The sequence below is a fragment of the Oncorhynchus mykiss genome, chromosome 17 (assembly GCF_013265735.2).
Source record: "Oncorhynchus mykiss isolate Arlee chromosome 17, USDA_OmykA_1.1, whole genome shotgun sequence".
NCBI lineage: Eukaryota > Metazoa > Chordata > Actinopteri > Salmoniformes > Salmonidae > Oncorhynchus > Oncorhynchus mykiss.
The window spans coordinates 76,698,894-76,716,434 of record NC_048581.1 but is presented as its reverse complement, the minus strand read 5'-3'; the positions used below and the strand labels follow the sequence as shown (position 1 = coordinate 76,716,434).

Below are 17,541 nucleotides of genomic sequence, written 5' to 3'. Positions count from 1 at the left end.
TCTGTGTTTGTCGGATGCCAGGAGAACGCTACCTACCCCAATGCATAGTGCCAACTGTAAAGTTTGGTGGAGGAGTAATATTGGTCTGGGGTTGTTTTTCATATTTCGGGCTAGGCCCCTTAGTTCCAGTGAAGGGAAATCTTAATGCTACAGCATACAATGATAATCTAGACGATTCTGTGCTTCCGACTTTGTGGTAACAGTTTGGGGAAGGCCCTTTCCTGTTTTAACATGAAAATGCCCCCGTGCACAAAACAAGGTCCCTACAGAAATGATTTGTCAAGATCGGTGTGGAAGAACTTGACTGGCCTGCACAGTGCCCTGACCTCAACCCATTGAACACCTTTGGGAGCAATTGGAATGCCGACTGCAAGCCTGGCCTAATTGCCTAACATCAGTGGCCGACCTCACTAATGCTCTTGTGGCTGACTGGAAGCAAGTCTTTGCAGCAATGTACCAACATCTACTGGAAAGCCTTCTCAGAAGAGTGGAGGCTGTTATAGCAGCAAAGGGGGGACCAACTCCATATTAATGGCCCTGATTTTGGAATGAGATGTTCGGCGAGCAGATGTCCACATACTTTCGGTCATGTAGTGTATATCCTGATGCCTAGTCAACTTACCCTTAAACATATCTATCTCTATAACTCCAGTATCCCAGCACATTGTAAGTATGATATTGAAACTGACCCTCATGTTCTTATTTTCATTTATTGTGTGTTTTTGTTCTACCTTTTACTGTGGGGGCCACCTGGGACCCAGAGCTTTAATTCCCTGTGTGGAGCTGAGGATGCCCCAGGTGGCTCCTGTAGCCCTGCTGCGATCCCTGTAGGATACGGCTTGATGCCATTAGTCACTGTCGTTTAAACAGACAAGTTTATTTTGATTGGGTGTGTTTGTAGTTTGTGTCCTGGCTTTCTGAGATGATTGAGAGAGGAAGGCATGGGTTACACACACAGCAGCTGTTTCTCTGAGTGTACTACTATATCATCTGAGATGAAGCCGTCTTGGGTAAAGGATGGTAGAGCTAACAGGAGATGCTGCCTGCTGGAGTAAAATATGATCCGCTGTCAGTCCTCACAGGGGGTGTGTGGAGAAATGAGCCTGTGTGTGCTGCTGCTGGGCTGCTGGTGGGATTGGTGACTGTGGGCCAGCAGAGGGAGATAGTGAAGGGTGACAGAGCCCTGGGTCCCAGCCCCACTGCCAGTGATTACTACCCCACTGGGTCAATCCCTCGTTCCCCTTTTGTTTCCATCTCCTGCCTTCACTGTGCAGCAACAGATAGAGGCAGACAGAGTCAGAGACTGCTGTGGTATACTGCCAGCAGACACACTCCACTCCCATCCTCATGTTATCCATGAGGATAACACACAGATTCGACCTCACGGCCAGATGTTCTATCCTGGCCAGTGTAAACCAATGTCACACAGCACAGCCTGTTTCAGAGCAATTCTCAGTCATCTCAGTTAAAACCGTTGTTCAAATTGTAAGTAAAAGGTGCTTGTTCCATATGTGTGGGAAACTAGGAAAGCCCTTCTTGATTAGCACCTTACGTTGAGCTCATTAAGAGGAAAGCAGCAGAATGCCTAAAGGAAGTGATTCTGGGTATTTTATTGATCTACTATGGATAACAGTATATCCCATGCTTATATCAGATTAGGAGAAAGTAATCAGTAGTGTCTTTTTCAGCCTGCCATGCTTATTAGCGGAATTCGTTTCTTTCTATTTGTTCTGTAATCCTCTGTAAACCTGCCTGCTGCAGTAAATAAAGACTGCTGTGTTTTTAACTCAGAAATGTAAAGACTTTCCCCACAGTCAGTCGAAAGAATAAAACCCACACAAACCACACACACTCAGAATGAGACCATTAACAAGCTCACCAAGCCGTACTGCTTTTTTGTTGAACATTTTTAAACGTGAAATAAAAGAAGGGATTAACTGTAGTTGGGAACTGAATTAACCCACATTGAGAAAACACTTCCACTGCCACTCAAGCAGCTATAGGCCCCCTGAAACTAAGCCGTCAAGCCTCCCTCCACTCTCTCTATCACGTCAGCCCTTCCTCTCTCTGTTAAAATAAATTCAGACTTTGAAGAATTTTCTTAAGAGGTGTATTGAACCATAAAGAGAGACTTTAGAGAGAGAAGTGAGCGCCACTCATGGTCCCTTCTGAACAAGTGTCTATATAAACAGAGGTTACCAGGGCTCTCCTGCCTACCCACTGTTGAAAGGTACCGTCTTTACCTGGCCATTTCCACTCTATTCACCTCACTGGCTGCATCGCCTAAAGGAAAAGAAACAGTCCTTCTTTAATTATGTACTCTTCTTTAATTAAGAAAGATTAGTTGGAGCATGAACAACTATATAAGAGACAAGTCTAACATGTTGCATTGTATGCCTGGGCTCAAATCTGTAGTTTCCGTAAAGCCTTTCCAATATAATATTTTCATCAATTATACTCAAAGTTCTACACCTCCACTTGGTGCTGTTGACGTTTCTTCCACATGACTTGAGTTCTCTTAAGGCAGCCCACAGCTACAGTATTGGGCTAGAATGAAAGTTACTTTTCTCACAAATTGACAGATACGCCTATTTGGCAGCAGGTCAGCAATCAGGGAGAGGTTGATATACACACACACACACACACACTACACACACACCTGCTGCCTTCATGCTAAAGTCTCAATCTGGATTTATTGGCATTCCATGGTTGTTTGGGGGTGAGTAAGGTTAAGGGAGGGTGGCTGGGCTGTTAATTTGTGTTCCTCATTACCTCCAGGACGAGACACAGACAGACATCTCTATCACATGTCTGAGGTCCAACATTCAACTCATTTTATGGCCAATGATAAAATTCGGAACATTTAGTCTGCTGTATCATGCCATCTCGGACTCCTTTCAAATGGCCTATTATTATGTGGAATGCTCCAGCTCTCCTGGAGGGGCCTGGCTTTGTCTCCGGGTCGCTGCCTTCAAGGACAACTGGGATTACAGGGCAAACAGGCCTGTCTGAGAAAGGGACCGCCACACAGACAAGACTCTGCTAACCCAGAGAAATGAACAGAGAGAGACAGAGAAAGCGGTGCCAGCGGAACTTTGTTTTTACTTTTTCTGTTTATAGCCCATGTGTGTTTGCCAAACGTCTCCAAAGCCTCTCAGCACTCGTCCTCACATTAATATTTTTTTATTATTTCAATTTCGTAATGATTCGGCACATCTCTTCTCATTCCATTTTCTCTCAATTATTAAATGCAAATTGTAAATAAATGGAAGTTATTACTTTTGGCCAAATTGTGACGTTGGAGAAGTGGAAATTGAACTCATTTGAGATGATACAATTATCCTCTAGGCTGGGATTAGCGTTAATCCTCTCTGGTTATTAGTGAGCACATAACCTCTTCAAAGTTGAAGTGCACAATGTCCCCTCCTCCTCCTTACACACATACACACACACACACTCACAGCTCAGTGCTCTGTGGTGATGTCTTAGCATGGAGCACATTCTAAGATACAAGTATTACCACAGAGCACTTGGCAATTTACCATAGAAAGTTGGCAAATTTGGCTATTATAATAGGTATTAGATACAAGCACAACCAGACTGGAATCAGAATCCAGGATGGCACACATGCCATAATTAAGTCACAGGGACAGGGTTGACATTGCTGCTGTCCCTGTTCTACAGCCTCCCAGTTAAGCCTGAACTTCTGCTGTCAATTAGAATGAGACAAATATGGCAAGAGGAAACAGTAACAGTTTCAACCAATTCCACGCTTTTCAGAAAATTAATCCAGAGAGAGAGAACATGGCTAATGAGCTCCAGAGGTATACACCTGGACATCAGTCTTCTCAGTGAGCCCACAGTGGGCTATCTTGGTCAAGGAGGGGGAGAGGAGAGCATGGCCAGCCACTGAAACGAGAAGAGCCCCCGGGCTCAGATCCTATCAAAGCTCTCACACGTCCAGGAATCACAAGCAAACAAATTCCAAATGCTGCGGAATTTGAGAGTGGAACTGGCGAAGGCTTTGGGAGAGGCCTGATAAGCCGAAAAGAGAGGCAGGCTGCTGACCCAGGGTGCCATGCAGCACTGCTAGCAGGAGGACAACCCATCTCGTGTGGTGCTGTCTTTTCTTCCTGACATCTTAATGAAGTTCACTCCTGTTTTGTTGTTTTGGCTGTTCTTTTTGGGGGTTAGGGTTTGGTCTAGGATTTTTGCTCTGGTGAACAGGTAGGCTACACAGTTCTCAGTGCTTTTTCTTTGTCATGTTTTGTCACGTAAAAACGACACGTTTTAATGAAATAATATTGTTCCTATACTATACTTTACTATACTATACTTTTGACTATTATGTAACCACCTAAACAATGCATGTATAACAAACGGTAATTCCCTAATGATATACAATGACACATCCTCTTCATTATAAGGATTGAGAAGGCAGAGGGGATTGACTTTAGTGGCTCATCCCAATTTAACTAGCTTCTTCTGTGTGACACTGCAGTCCGGCCTGCTGCTCAAAATAATCTGCACAGGTTAACATACTGCAGCAGCCTGGCATAGCAGCTAATCTCTGAGTGGAGGTCAGGTTCTTCTTCTTGATTAATTAAAGAGAGGCTCAGTCCTAATTAACGTCCTATGCTGCTTGGTCATGCTGTGACCCTGTCAAACAGACTGAGGCAGTAATACATTATCACACGCAACTGTCAAACCGGAATACTCTCCTCCTGGATTTTTGTGGAAATCCACAGACACACTCATCCAGTGATCTGATGGTGTAATCATCTACAATATGATGATATCAGGGCTTATGTAGCATGAGGAGGGATGTTGTATCATCTTGGGGATGTACTGTATCCATCTACTTACAATAAACCCCAGCTTGTGAACATGAGAGATGGGGGAAGCAATAGAGAGAGATTAATAGTGTAATTTAAGTATCTCTCATCCCCTCATTTACTGTGTGTGTGTGTTACAACAGTGTGTTGTGTACAAGCAAACTGTCATATAGCTACTGAAAAATAAATACTTTTAAAAGTCAAATCCAGACACCTAACGCTGTTCTTCTATAGTTAACCATATCCTGTCTCATCTGTGTGTGCAGGTGAATGGGAAGGACCTGTCCAAGGCCACCCATGACCAGGCAGTGGAGGTCTTCCGCACGGCCAAGGAGCCCATCATGGTCCATGTGCTTCGCCGGGCCCCCCGCCCCAAACCCTCCATCCCTGCCTCAGACACCGAGGTGGTAGACATCAGCACCCAGACAGACATCACCTTTCAACACATCATGGCCCTCACCAAGATACCTACCGCCACCCCCGCCGTGGCTGTGCTGGAGCAATACCTAATGCCTGAGGAGTGAGTTACAGTACACTGTCCTATCTGCTGGAATAGAGTTAAGGGGAGGGACAGGGTTAAAAGACAAGATGATTCCTTTCTTTTTGTTTTTGTCCATTCATGGTCAATGATTGGAAAAGGACTTGATAGGCAAAATAATGTTGTTGAAAACTTACCCGGTCAGTAAAGAAAAGGCTCAGGTAAAGGAAAAATATTTGGATACAGTGTCACTTTGCCAGTTCATTAAAACAGAACCTTCTAACTGAAGTTCATGTGAATGTTACAGCTGTCACTTAGTGAGATATCAGGTCCTGGGACACATGCTTAAATGAAGATGGCCTTGTTAATTTGTGTTAGCATATTGAATTACTACCTGTCTGTCGTCCACTAGCTGTGTGTCTGTGTGGCCCAGAGCTCACAGTCTATGTGTGGCCCGGAGCTGTGGCCCAGAGCTCACAGTCTATGTGTGGCCCGGAGGTCACAGTTTATATGTGGCCCGGAGCTCACAGTCTATGCGTGGCCCGGAGCTCACAGTCTATGCGTGGCCCCGAGCTCACAGTCTATGCGTGGCCCAGAGCTCACAGTCTATGTATGGCCCAGAGCTCACAGTCTATGCGTGGCCCAGAGCGCACAGTCTATGCGTGGCCCAGAGCTCACAGTCTATGTGTGGCCCAGAGCTCACAGTCTATGCGTGGCCCAGAGCTCACAGTCTATGTGTGGCCCAGAGCTCACAGTCTACGTGTGGCCTGGAGCTGTGGCCCAGAGCTCACAGTCTATGCGTGACCCGGAGCTCACAGTCTAAATGTGACCCGCTCACAGTCTATGCGTGGCCCAGAGCTCACAGTCTATGCGTGACCCAGAGCTCACAGTCTATGCGTGGCCCAGAACTCACAGTCTATGCGTGGCCCAGAGCTCACAGTCTACGTGTGGCCTGGAGCTGTGGCCCAAAGCTCACAGTCTATGCGTGGCCCAGAGCTCACAGTCTATGTGTGGCCCCGAGCTCACAGTCTATGTGTGTAACTCATTATCGGTAGGAACAGCTGCTCTTTAATCATCAATCATGATTATTTTAATTGATTTTAGTCAAATTAAAAACAGAACATTTTAATTTCTGATTAACCTCAGGCCAAAGACACTTCTTAAAACTTGATTTAAGATTCCACTCTTACAAAATAATGTGGGCAGTTGTTTTCCATTCTCAAGTCATTTCAAATTTAGCAATGTAATAAGATCTAACTGAAACACTGTAGTAACAGATTAATAATGACAAGCCTTGTAATCTGTAAGAACAATAGTGTTATTAGTTTCTGTAGGTCGCTCTATTTCCTATATAACTATCTTTATTGTGTTGAATTACTTTCATAGGCATTCCCCTGGGCACGAGTACTTTGACCCCAATGATTTGCTGGAGGGCATGCAGCAGGAGATGGATCGAGAGGAGCTGGAATATGAGGTAACAGACAGACGACTGACTACCTTCTCTTTTTCTCCCTCTCACCATCTACCTTTCTCCTCCTCTCTACCCATCTCACCCTCTCTTCTTGTCCCCCTCTCCTCCTCTCTACCCATCTCACCCTCTCATCTTCTCCCCCTCTCTTCTTCTCACCCTCTCCTCCTCTCTACCCATATCACCCTCTTCTTCTCACCCTCTCCTCCTCTCTACCCATCTCACCCTCTCTTCTTGTCCCCCTCTCCTCCTCTCTACCCATCTCACCCTCTCATCTTCTCCCCCTCTCTTCTTCTCACCCTCTCCTCCTCTCTACCCACCTCACCCTCTTCTTCTCACCCTCTCCTCCTCTCTACCCATCTCACCCTCTCTTCTTGTCCCCCTCTCCTCCTCTCTACCCATCTCACCCTCTTCTTCTCCTTCTGTCTCCCCCTCTCCACCCCTTCTCTCCCTCTCACCTTCTCAATGAAGATAAAGTTGAAGTCGGAGGTTTACATTCACTTAGGTAGGAGTCATTAAAACTTGTTTATTAACCACTCCAGAAATGTATTGTTAACAAACTATAGTTTTGGCAAGTCGGTTTGGAAATCTATGTTGTGCAAGTCACTTTTCCAACAATTGTTTACAGACATTACAGACACTGTAAAGTCCATGGAGAATAAGAACACCTCCTCCCAGCTGCCCACTGCACTGAAGATAGGAAACACTGTCACCACTGATAAATCCACCATAATTGAAAATTTCAATAAGCATTTTTCTACTGCTGGCCATGCTTTCCACCTGGCTACTCCTACCCCTGTCAACAGCACTGCACCCCCAACAGCAACTCGCCCAAGCCTTCCCCATTTCTCCTTCTCCCAAATCCATTCAGCTGATGTTCTGAAAGAGCTGCAAAATCTGGACCCCTACAAATCAGCCGGGCTAGACAATCTGGACCCTTTCTTTCTAAAATTATCTGCCGAAATTGTTGCCACCCCTATTACTAGCCTGTTCAACCTCTCTTTCGTGTCGTCTGAGATTCCCAAAGATTGGAAAGCAGCTGCGGTCATCCCCCTCTTCAAAGGGGGGGACACTCTTGACCCAAACTGCTACAGACCTATATCTATCCTACCATGCCTTTCTAAGGTCTTCGAAAGCCAAGTCAACAAACAGATTACCGACCATTTTGAATCTCACCATACCTTCTCTGCTATGCAATCTGGTTTCAGAGCTGGTCATGGGTGCACCTCAGCCACGCTCAAGGTCCTAAACGATATCTTAACCGCCATCGATAAGAAACATTACTGTGCAGCCGTATTCATTGATCTGGCCCAGGCTTTCGACTCTGTCAATCACCACAACCTCATCGGCAGACTCAACAGCCTTGGTTTCTCAAATGATTGCCTCGCCTGGTTCACCAACTACTTCTCTGATAGAGTTCAGTGTGTCAAATCTGAGGGTCTGTTGTCCGGACCTCTGGCAGTCTCTATGGGTGTGCCACAGGGTTCAATTCTTGGACCGACTCTCTTCTCTGTATACATCAATGAGGTCGCTCTTGCTGCTGGTGAGTCTCTGATCCACCTCTACGCAGACGACACCATTCTGTATACTTCCGGCCCTTCTTTGGACACTGTGTTAACAACCCTCCAGGCAAGCTTCAATGCCATACAACTCTCCTTCCGTGGCCTCCAACTGCTCTTAAATACAAGTAAAACTAAATGCATGCTCTTCAACCGATCACTACCTGCACCTACCCGCCTGTCCAACATCACTACTCTGGACGGCTCTGACTTAGAATACGTGGACAACTACAAATACTTAGGTGTCTGGTTAGACTGTAAACTCTCCTTCCAGACCCATATCAAACATCTCCAATCCAAAGTTAAATCTAGAATTGGCTTCCTATTTCGCAACAAAGCATCCTTCACTCATGCTGCCAAACATACCCTTGTAAAACTGACCATCCTACCAATCCTCGACTTTGGCGATGTAATTTACAAAATAGCCTCCAATACCCTACTCAACAAACTGGATGCAGTCTATCACAGTGCAATCCGTTTTGTCACCAAAGCCCCATATACTACCCACCATTGCGACCTGTACGCTCTCGTTGGCTGGCCCTCGCTTCATACTCGTCGCCAAACCCACTGGCTCCATGTCATCTACAAGACCCTGCTAGGTAAAGTCCCCCCTTATCTCAGCTCGCTGGTCACCATAGCATCCCCCACCTGTAGCACACGCTCCAGCAGGTATATCTCTCTAGTCACCCCCAAAACCAATTCTTTCTTTGGCCGTCTCTCTTTCCAGTTCTCTGCTGCCAATGACTGGAACGAACTACAAAAATCTCTGAAACTGGAAACACTTATCTCCCTCACTAGCTTTAAGCACCAACTGTCAGAGCAGCTCACAGATTACTGCACCTGTACATAGCCCACATATAATTTAGCCCTATCAACTACCTCTTTCCCAACTGTATTTAATTTATTTATTTATTTTGCTCCTTTGCACCCCATTATTTTTATTTCTACTTTGCACATTCTTCCATTGCAAAACTACCATTCCAGTGTTTTACTTGCTATATTGTATTTACCTTGCCACCAAGGCCTTTTTTTGCCTTTACCTCCCTTCTCACCTCATTTGCTCACATTGTATATAGACTTGTTTATACTTTATTATTGACTGTATGTTTGTTTTACTCCATGTGTAACTCTGTGTTGTTGTATCTGTCGAACTGCTTTGCTTTATCTTGGCCAGGTCGCAATTGTAAATGAGAACTTGTTCTCAACTTGCCTACCTGGTTAAATAAAGGTAAAATAAAAATAAAATAAAACATATTATTTCACTTATAATTCACTGTATCACAATTCCAATGGGTCAGAAGTTTATATACACTAATTTGACTGTGCTTTAAACAGCTTGGAAAATTCCAGAAAATTATGTCATGGCTTTAGAAGCTTCTGATAGGCTAATTTGCATAATTTGAGTCAATTGGAGGTGTACTTGTGGATGTATTTCAAGGCCTACCTTCAAACTCAGTGCCTTTGTTTGACATCATGGGAAAATCAAAAGATAATCAGCCAAGACCTCAGAAAAAAAATTGTAGACCTCCACAAGTCTGGTTCATCCTTGGCAGCAATTTCCAAACACCTGAAGGTACCACGTTCATCTGTACAAACAATGGTAAGTATAAACATCATGGGACCACGCAGATGTCATACTGCTCTGGAAGGAGATGCATTCTGTCTCCTAGAGATGAACGTACTTTGGTGCAAAAAGTGCAAATCAATCCCAGAACAACAGAAAAGGACCTTGTGAAGATGCTGGAGGAAACGGGAACAAAAACATCGATATCCACAGTAAAACGAATCCTATATCGACATAACCTGAAAGGCCGCTCAGCAAGGAAGAAGCCACTGCCCCAAAACCGTCATAAAAAGCCAGACTACAGGTTGTAACTGCACATGGGGACAAAGATCATACTTTTTGGAGAAATGTCCTCTGGTCTGATGAAACAAAAATAGAACTGTTTGGCCATAATGACCATCGTTATGTTTTGGGGAAAGGGGGAGGCTTGCAAGCCAAAGAACACATCCCAACTGTGAAGCACGGGGGTGGCAGCATCATGTTGAGGGGGTGCTTTGCTGCAGGAGGGACTGGTGCACTTCACAAAATAGATAGCATCATGAGGGAGGGAAATTATGTAGATATATTGAAGCAACATCTCAAAACATTGATATTTTGGGTCCATGGCCAGGAAACTCCCCAGACCTTAATCCCATTGAGAAGTTGTGGTCAATCCTCAAGAGGCGGGTGGAAAAACAAAACCCCACAAATTCTGACAAACTCCAACCATTGATTATGCAAGAGTGGGCTGCCATCAGTCAGGATGTGGCCCAGAAGTGAATTTACAGCATGCCAGGGCGGATTGAGGAGGTCTTGAAAAAGAAGGGTGAACACTGCAAATATTGACCCTTTGCATCAACTTCATGTAATTGACAATAAAAGCCTTTGACACTTATGAAATGCTTGTAATTATACTTCAGTATTTCATAGTAACATCTGACAAAAATATATAAAATCAGGTTAGCAGATGTTAATGCGAGTGTAGCGAAATGCTTGTGCTTCTAGTTCCGACAATGCAGTAATAACTAACGAGTAATCTAACCTAACAATTCCAAAACTACTACCTTATACACACAAGTGTAAAGGGATAAAGAATATGTACATAAAGATATATGAATGAGTGATGGTACAGAACGGCATAGGCAAGATGCAGTAGATGGTATCGAGTACATTATATACATATGAGATGAGTAATGTAGGGTATGTAAACAAAGTGGCATAGTTTAAAGTGGCTAGTGATACATGTATTACATAAAGATGCAGTAGATGATATAGAGCACAGTATATACATATACATTTGAGATGGGTAATGTAGGGTATGTAAACATTATATTAAGTAGCATTGTTTAAAGTGGCTAGTGATATATTTATACATAAATTCCCATTATTAAAGTGGCTGGAGTTGAGTCAGTGTGTTGGCAGCAGCCACTCAATGTTAGTGGTGGCTGTTTAACAGTCTGATAGCCTTGAGATAGAAGCTGTTTTTCAGTCTCTCGGTCCCTGCTTTGATGCACCTGTACTGACCTCGTCTTCTGGATGATAGCGGGGTGAACAGGCAGTGGCTCGGGTGGTTGTTGTCCTTGATGATCTTTATGGCCTTCCTGTGACATCGGGTGGTGTAGGTGTCCTGGAGGGCAGGTAGTTTGCCCCTGGTGATGCGTTGTGCAGACCTCACTACCCTCTGGAGAGCCTTACGGTTGTGGGCGGAGCAGTTGCCGTACCAGGCGGTGATACAGCCCGACAGGATGCTCTCGATTGTGCATCTGTAGAAGTTTGTGAGTGCTTTTGGTGACAAGCCAAATTTCTTCAGCCTCCTGAGGTTGAAGAGGCGCTGCTGCGCCTTCTTCACGACGCTGTCTGTGTGGGTGGACCAATTCAGTTTGTCCGTGATGTGTACGCCGAGGAACTTAAAACCGTGAAGCAGCAAACTTTGTGGAAATTAATATTTGTGTAATTCTCAAAACTTTTGGCCACGACTGTACACAGCCCATCTGTAAATAGTACACCCAACTACCTCATCCCCAAATTGTTATTTATTTTTTTGCTCTTTTGCACCCCAGTATCTTTACTTGCACATCATCATCTGCACATCTATCACTCCAGTGTTAATGCTAAATTGTAATTATTTCGCCACTATGGCCTATTTTTTATCTCCGTAATCTTACTACATATGCACACACTGTACATAGATTTTTCTGTTGTGCTATTGACTGTACGTTTGTTTATTCCATGTGTAACTCTGTGTTGTTGAATGTGTCGAACTGCTTTGCTTTATCTTGGCCAGGTCGCAGTTGTAAATGAGAACTTGTTCTCAACTGGCCTACCTGGTTAAATAAAGGTGAAATAACAAAATAAAAATAAAATAACTAATGCCCATTCTCCCAATATATCGCTGTTTTTGATGACCTGTGCCCATTCTAGTCCCGTAATGACACTTGGGTATGTAGGCCAGACAGGAATCGAGTGACTTGTTTGCTCCATAGTACAGCAGATGCGAAATGGTGACATCATTACTTATTTTGTGACAATGCCTAATGTTTGTTTGCATTGGAGGGGGGCGCTCAAAAAGGCTTATGCACTGAGGAGAATTACTGTAGATGGCACTGATAATAGGAATCAGTGATTTACAATGGTGGGATGAAGACTCCAAGGTCTCTGGGTGCTCCTCCTCTGACCACTGCTCCCCCTTCTCTCCTCCCCACCAGTGTAGTACATTAATAACCTATCACCAACATGAAGCCAGAGAGCTGAGAGAGAGGTGAAGTTCATGCTGTCCAAGCCAAGGACAGATGCACAGCAGACAGACCTGCTCTGGCCCTGTCATAGACCCAAAGTCTATCTGGTGAAGCCTTCCAGCTCAGAGCCACTGATCTCAATGCTGTGGACAGTGACAAAGGATCCAGTGGACTACCTCTGTTGGACCTTAGTTTAGTCCATGGCGGATGTTCTCCCTGTCTTCCTTTCTACTGCAGTACTATAAGATGCGTCGGTTGATACTCTGAGTTGTTATGAAGGGTTTCTGTCTCAGTCCCCTCTGGCCTGGTATTTATAGGTGCTTTCACTGGAATGCTGGTGCTAAAACATTTGCATAATGATGTTATGCTACATTTAAACGGCTTATGATGTAGTTCCACAACAGAGGTGTGAATGAGGTCTGGCCATCAGTTCAGATGAAAGGTCATTTTAAAGGGATATTGTACTGTAACAGGAAAATAATACACTTTACTCTTTGTTTGTGTGTTTATGGAAATCCTTCAATTGTTTTGTTTAAACCCTGTCTGAAACCACAGAGTATTCTGCATGTTCTGTTTTGGAGATTAGGGGGGATTTCAATAGTCAGCTGCCGTGGTAGAGAACAGTTGCGTTGGGCGGTTAACCCTCTCTACCCCCCTGACCCTGAGGCAAAGGACAGCTAGTATCAGGGTCTGTATCTCACAGATTACAGGTGTTGACTAGTGACAAATGGGATACTGCTCAGCTGCAAACCAGTGGATCATCGTTCATCCTGTCACTGTCGCCAAGAGATACAGGGCATCGTCTTGAAGGAGCCATTATTGTGATGGATGGATCATTTTGTGTTCATGGACCTATGTTGAACTCAATATACTGCTGGGTGTATAATAAAACAACAGCAACCATGGAACTCCACTCCACACATTGAGAGAGAGATCTGTGATTTAAATGTTTTTGTTTTTGCCTTGTTGCAGGAAGTGGATTTGTACAGAACCAACATCCAGGACAAGCTTGGTTTGACTGTCTGCTACAGGACTGATGATGAGGACGAGACTGGGATCTATGTCAGTGAGGTATGTAGCACATCTGCAGGCATGGCCAGATACAGACATCATTTTTTGAAAGAAAAGAGACAAGCCCTTTCCCCTTGGTTCCCCCTCCCTGGTATACTGTTGTCACGGTTAGGATGTAAAGAAGAAGCAGGAATAATGGGTGCTGGTTGGATAGAACTTCAAGTATCATCTTATGGTCACTAAAGTAACAGACAGTACACCTCTGAATTAAGAATATCAAAACCTGCAGATAAGAACTGTATTTTCTTTATGCTGTGTCTTTCCTCTGTGACTGAAAGTCTGCTTGAAATGAAAACATGCTCTGCGTTATTTCTTTAGATTGACCCAAACAGCATCGCTGCAAAGGATGGCAGGATCAGAGAGGGAGATAGAATTATCCAGGTAAGGATGAACATTCTCAATACTTACAAGGAACTTTATAATAATATATTGTGCATGACCATTTCGGAGCCCCGCTCTGATTCCATCCCTCTACTTCTCCATTTAGATCAATGGAATTGAGATCCAGAACCGAGAGGATGCTGTGGCTTTGTTGACCAGTGAGGAGAATCAGAATGTGTGCCTACTGGTAGCCAGACCAGAGATCCAGGTAATCTCACCACCCACCTCCTAGACCCCTCTCTAGTACTAGGCATGTATAAACTCTATTAATTAGTATGTTTCCTGAGTTGTACTGTAGCCTTAATTGGAAGAGACCTGTGCCCTGTGTCCTAGCTGGATGAGGGTTGGATGGATGACGACAGGAATGACTTCCTGGATGACCTCCACATGGACATGCTGGAGCAGCAGCACCACCAGGCCATGCAGTTCACCGCCAGCATTCTGCAGCAGGTACGGTACAGCAGCCAGCATAGAGCCCCTCAGCACTGTAGACACACACAGTACACACAGCGTGAGTCAACAAGATGGCTCGATCAATCATAGATTCACATATGCTCACCTGCATGTTGCTGAAGATGAGCCAATTCCATACAGGGTAACATATGCTCAGTTGCCATAATGGCCCACAGTACTCTACATACTGAAATGTAGTAGCAGTGATGTGGGTAGGTTCACATAGTCAATGATAAGTACAGAGAAAACTAATAATGTGTGTTAAAAGGTGATTAAATTATTAATCCTATTGTCTGGTGTTGCAGAAGAAGCATGAGGAGGATGGTGGAACAACGGACACAGCCACCCTGTTGTCCAACCACCACGAGAAGGATAGTGGGGTTGGCCGTACCGACGATAGCACGCGCACCGATGAGAGCACACGCAACGACGAGAGCTCTGAGCAGGAGAACCTGGGGGATGACCAGACTACAGCCTCCAACACACTGGGCAGCTGCAGCCGCAGGAAGCTGACCTACAGCCAGGACACCCTGGGCAGCACTGAACTGCCTTTCAGCAGTGAGTCCTTCATCTCTGCAGACTACGACCATGCTGACTTCCTGGGTATCCCTGCCGATGAGTGTGAGCGCTTCCGAGAGCTCCTAGAGCTGAAGTGCCAGGTGAGGAGCGTGGGGGGCCCCCATGGCCTGTACTGCCAGAGTGCCAGGGCCGGAAGGGCCGAAGAGGGGGTGGACAAGGAGCTGGAGCTGCTGAACGAGGAGCTGCACAGCATTGAGCTTGAATGCCTCAACATCGTCCGGGCCCACAAGATGCAGCAGCTAAGGGAGCAGTACCGCGAGTCGTGGATGCTGCACAACAGCGGCTTCCGCAACTACAACACCAGCATCGATGCGCGCCGCCACGAGCTCTCTGACATTAACGAACTGCCCGAGAAGTCGGACAAGGACAGCTCCAGCGCCTACAACACTGGAGAGAGCTGCCGCAGCACCCCCCTCACCCTGGAGCTGTCCCCAGACAACTCCCTCCGAAGGGGGGAAGAGAACCAGGGCGAGGCCGGGGCCTACAGCAGCGCAGAGCTCAACAACAGGATCCTCAAGCCCCTGCTGTCTCCTGTCCAAGAGGCCGATGGCCCCAGCAGAATCAGGCCCTCCTCCTCTAAGGAGTCTGAGTGTGACCTGCAGGCGGAGGAGAAGGAGCGTAAGCTGGGAGAGTCTACTCACAAGCTGGCCCAGCCCCGCTCCCTGTACAAACACGCCCACATCCCGGCCCATGCCCAGCACTACCAGAGCTACATGCAGCTGATCCAGCAGAAGTCTGCCGTGGAGTATGCCCAGAGCCAAATGAGCCTGGTCAGTCTGGTCAGCCGCGGTGACCCTGTGACCCCCAGAGACATGCTGGAGCCCAAGAAGGAGTGGAAGGTGAAGATCCGCAGCGATGGCACACGCTACATCACCAAGAGGCCCATCAGGGACAAGCTGCTGAAGGAGCGCGCCCTGCGTATCCGCGAGGAGCGCAGCGGCATGACCACAGACGACGACGCCATCAGCGAGCTGAAGATCGGGCGGTACTGGAGCAAGGAGGAGAGGAAGCAGCACGCGGTGCGCGCCAAGGAGCAGAAACAGCGCCGCGAGTTCATGAAGCAGAGCCGCGCCGACTGCCTGAAGGAACAGGCCAGCCTGGATGACGACAAGAAGGAGCCCAATATCATTGAGCTGAGCCACAAAAAGATGATGAAAAAGAGGAACAAGAAAATCTTTGACAATTGGATGACTATCCAGGAACTTTTGACCCACGGTGCTAAGTCGCCTGACGGCACGCGAGTGTACAACTCCCTCCTGTCTGTCACCACAGTGTAGGAGGCAGACAGGACAGGCCAGGCCTGGGGTGTAATGTACTGTAAATAGGACACTACCGATTGGGGTACAGATTTCTGCCTCGTTCAATGTGGCAACATTTTGTAAATATTAAACAGGTAAAGTCTTTCTGAAGGACCTTTTGGCCCCTGCGGGCGGTTGAGAGATACTTTACAAAGTGTTCCATGGATGGACTTTGAAGATGATTATTGACAGGATAATACTGTTTTCAAATGCTTTCAATAACTTTCCCACTGGGCACATTTCCCACTGGGCATTTTGGCTCAACGTAATTTCATTGAAATTATGTGGAAACGACGTTGACTCAACCAGTGTGTGCCCAGTGAGTTTCTACCTTTGTTCTGTGTGTCAAGACCGTTTGTCATAAGTAAAGAGCAGCCAACATTTACACATTTTTTTAAATTTTTATTACGTTTTTAACAAGTATCTCTTATCAGTATTTTACTGTTATACACTATACAGTGCCTTCGGAAAGTATTCAGACCCATTGACATTTTGTTACGTTACAGCTTTATTCTAAAATGTATTAAATCATTTTTCCCTCATCAATCTACACCCCATAACAACACAGCAAAAACAGGTGTTTAGAAATGTTTGCTAATTTATAAAATAAAAACAACAGAAATATCACATTTACATAAGTAATCAGACCCTTTACTCAGTACTTTGTTGAAGCACCTTTGGGAGCGATTACAGCCTCGAGTCTTCTTGGATATGATGATGCAAGTTTGGCACACCTGTATTTGGGGAGTTCTTCCTATTCTTCTCTGCAAATCCTTTCAAGTTATGTCAGGTTGGATGGGGACTGTTGCTGCACAGCTATTTTCAGGTCTCTCCAGAGATGTTCGATTGGGTTCAAGTCCGGGCTCTGGCTGGGCCACTCAAGGACATTCAGAGACTTGTCCCAAAGTTACTCCTGCATTTCCCTGGCTGTGTGCTTAGGGTCATTGTTCTGTTCGAAGGTGAACCATCGCCCCAGTCTGAGGTCCTGAATGCTCTGGAGAAGGTTTTCATCAAGGATCTCTATGTACTTTGCTCCGTTCAGCTTTGCCTCAAACCTGACTAGTCTCCCAGTCCCTGAAAAACATCCCCACACTATGATGCTGCCACCACAATCCTTCACCGTAGAGATGGTGCCAGGTTT

General features: G+C 45.6%; 1 protein-coding gene across 3 annotated transcripts in view; it reads left to right on the top strand.

The window, feature by feature from the left end:
* Window positions 1-16,974, top strand: part of LOC110494603 (E3 ubiquitin-protein ligase PDZRN3-B) — a 136,403-nt gene extending 119,429 nt beyond the window's left edge. For all 3 annotated transcript variants that reach the window (XM_021569817.2, XM_021569819.2, XM_021569818.2), the window contains 7 exons: window positions 5,102-5,355; window positions 6,700-6,787; window positions 13,591-13,689; window positions 14,008-14,070; window positions 14,177-14,278; window positions 14,404-14,520; window positions 14,829-16,974. In XM_021569817.2, coding sequence (XP_021425492.2) covers window positions 5,102-5,355; window positions 6,700-6,787; window positions 13,591-13,689; window positions 14,008-14,070; window positions 14,177-14,278; window positions 14,404-14,520; window positions 14,829-16,379 — 2,274 coding nt within the window. In that variant the 3' untranslated portion in view covers window positions 16,380-16,974. The remainder of the gene's footprint in view (window positions 1-5,101; window positions 5,356-6,699; window positions 6,788-13,590; window positions 13,690-14,007; window positions 14,071-14,176; window positions 14,279-14,403; window positions 14,521-14,828) is intronic.
* Window positions 16,975-17,541: the final 567 nt, after the last annotated feature.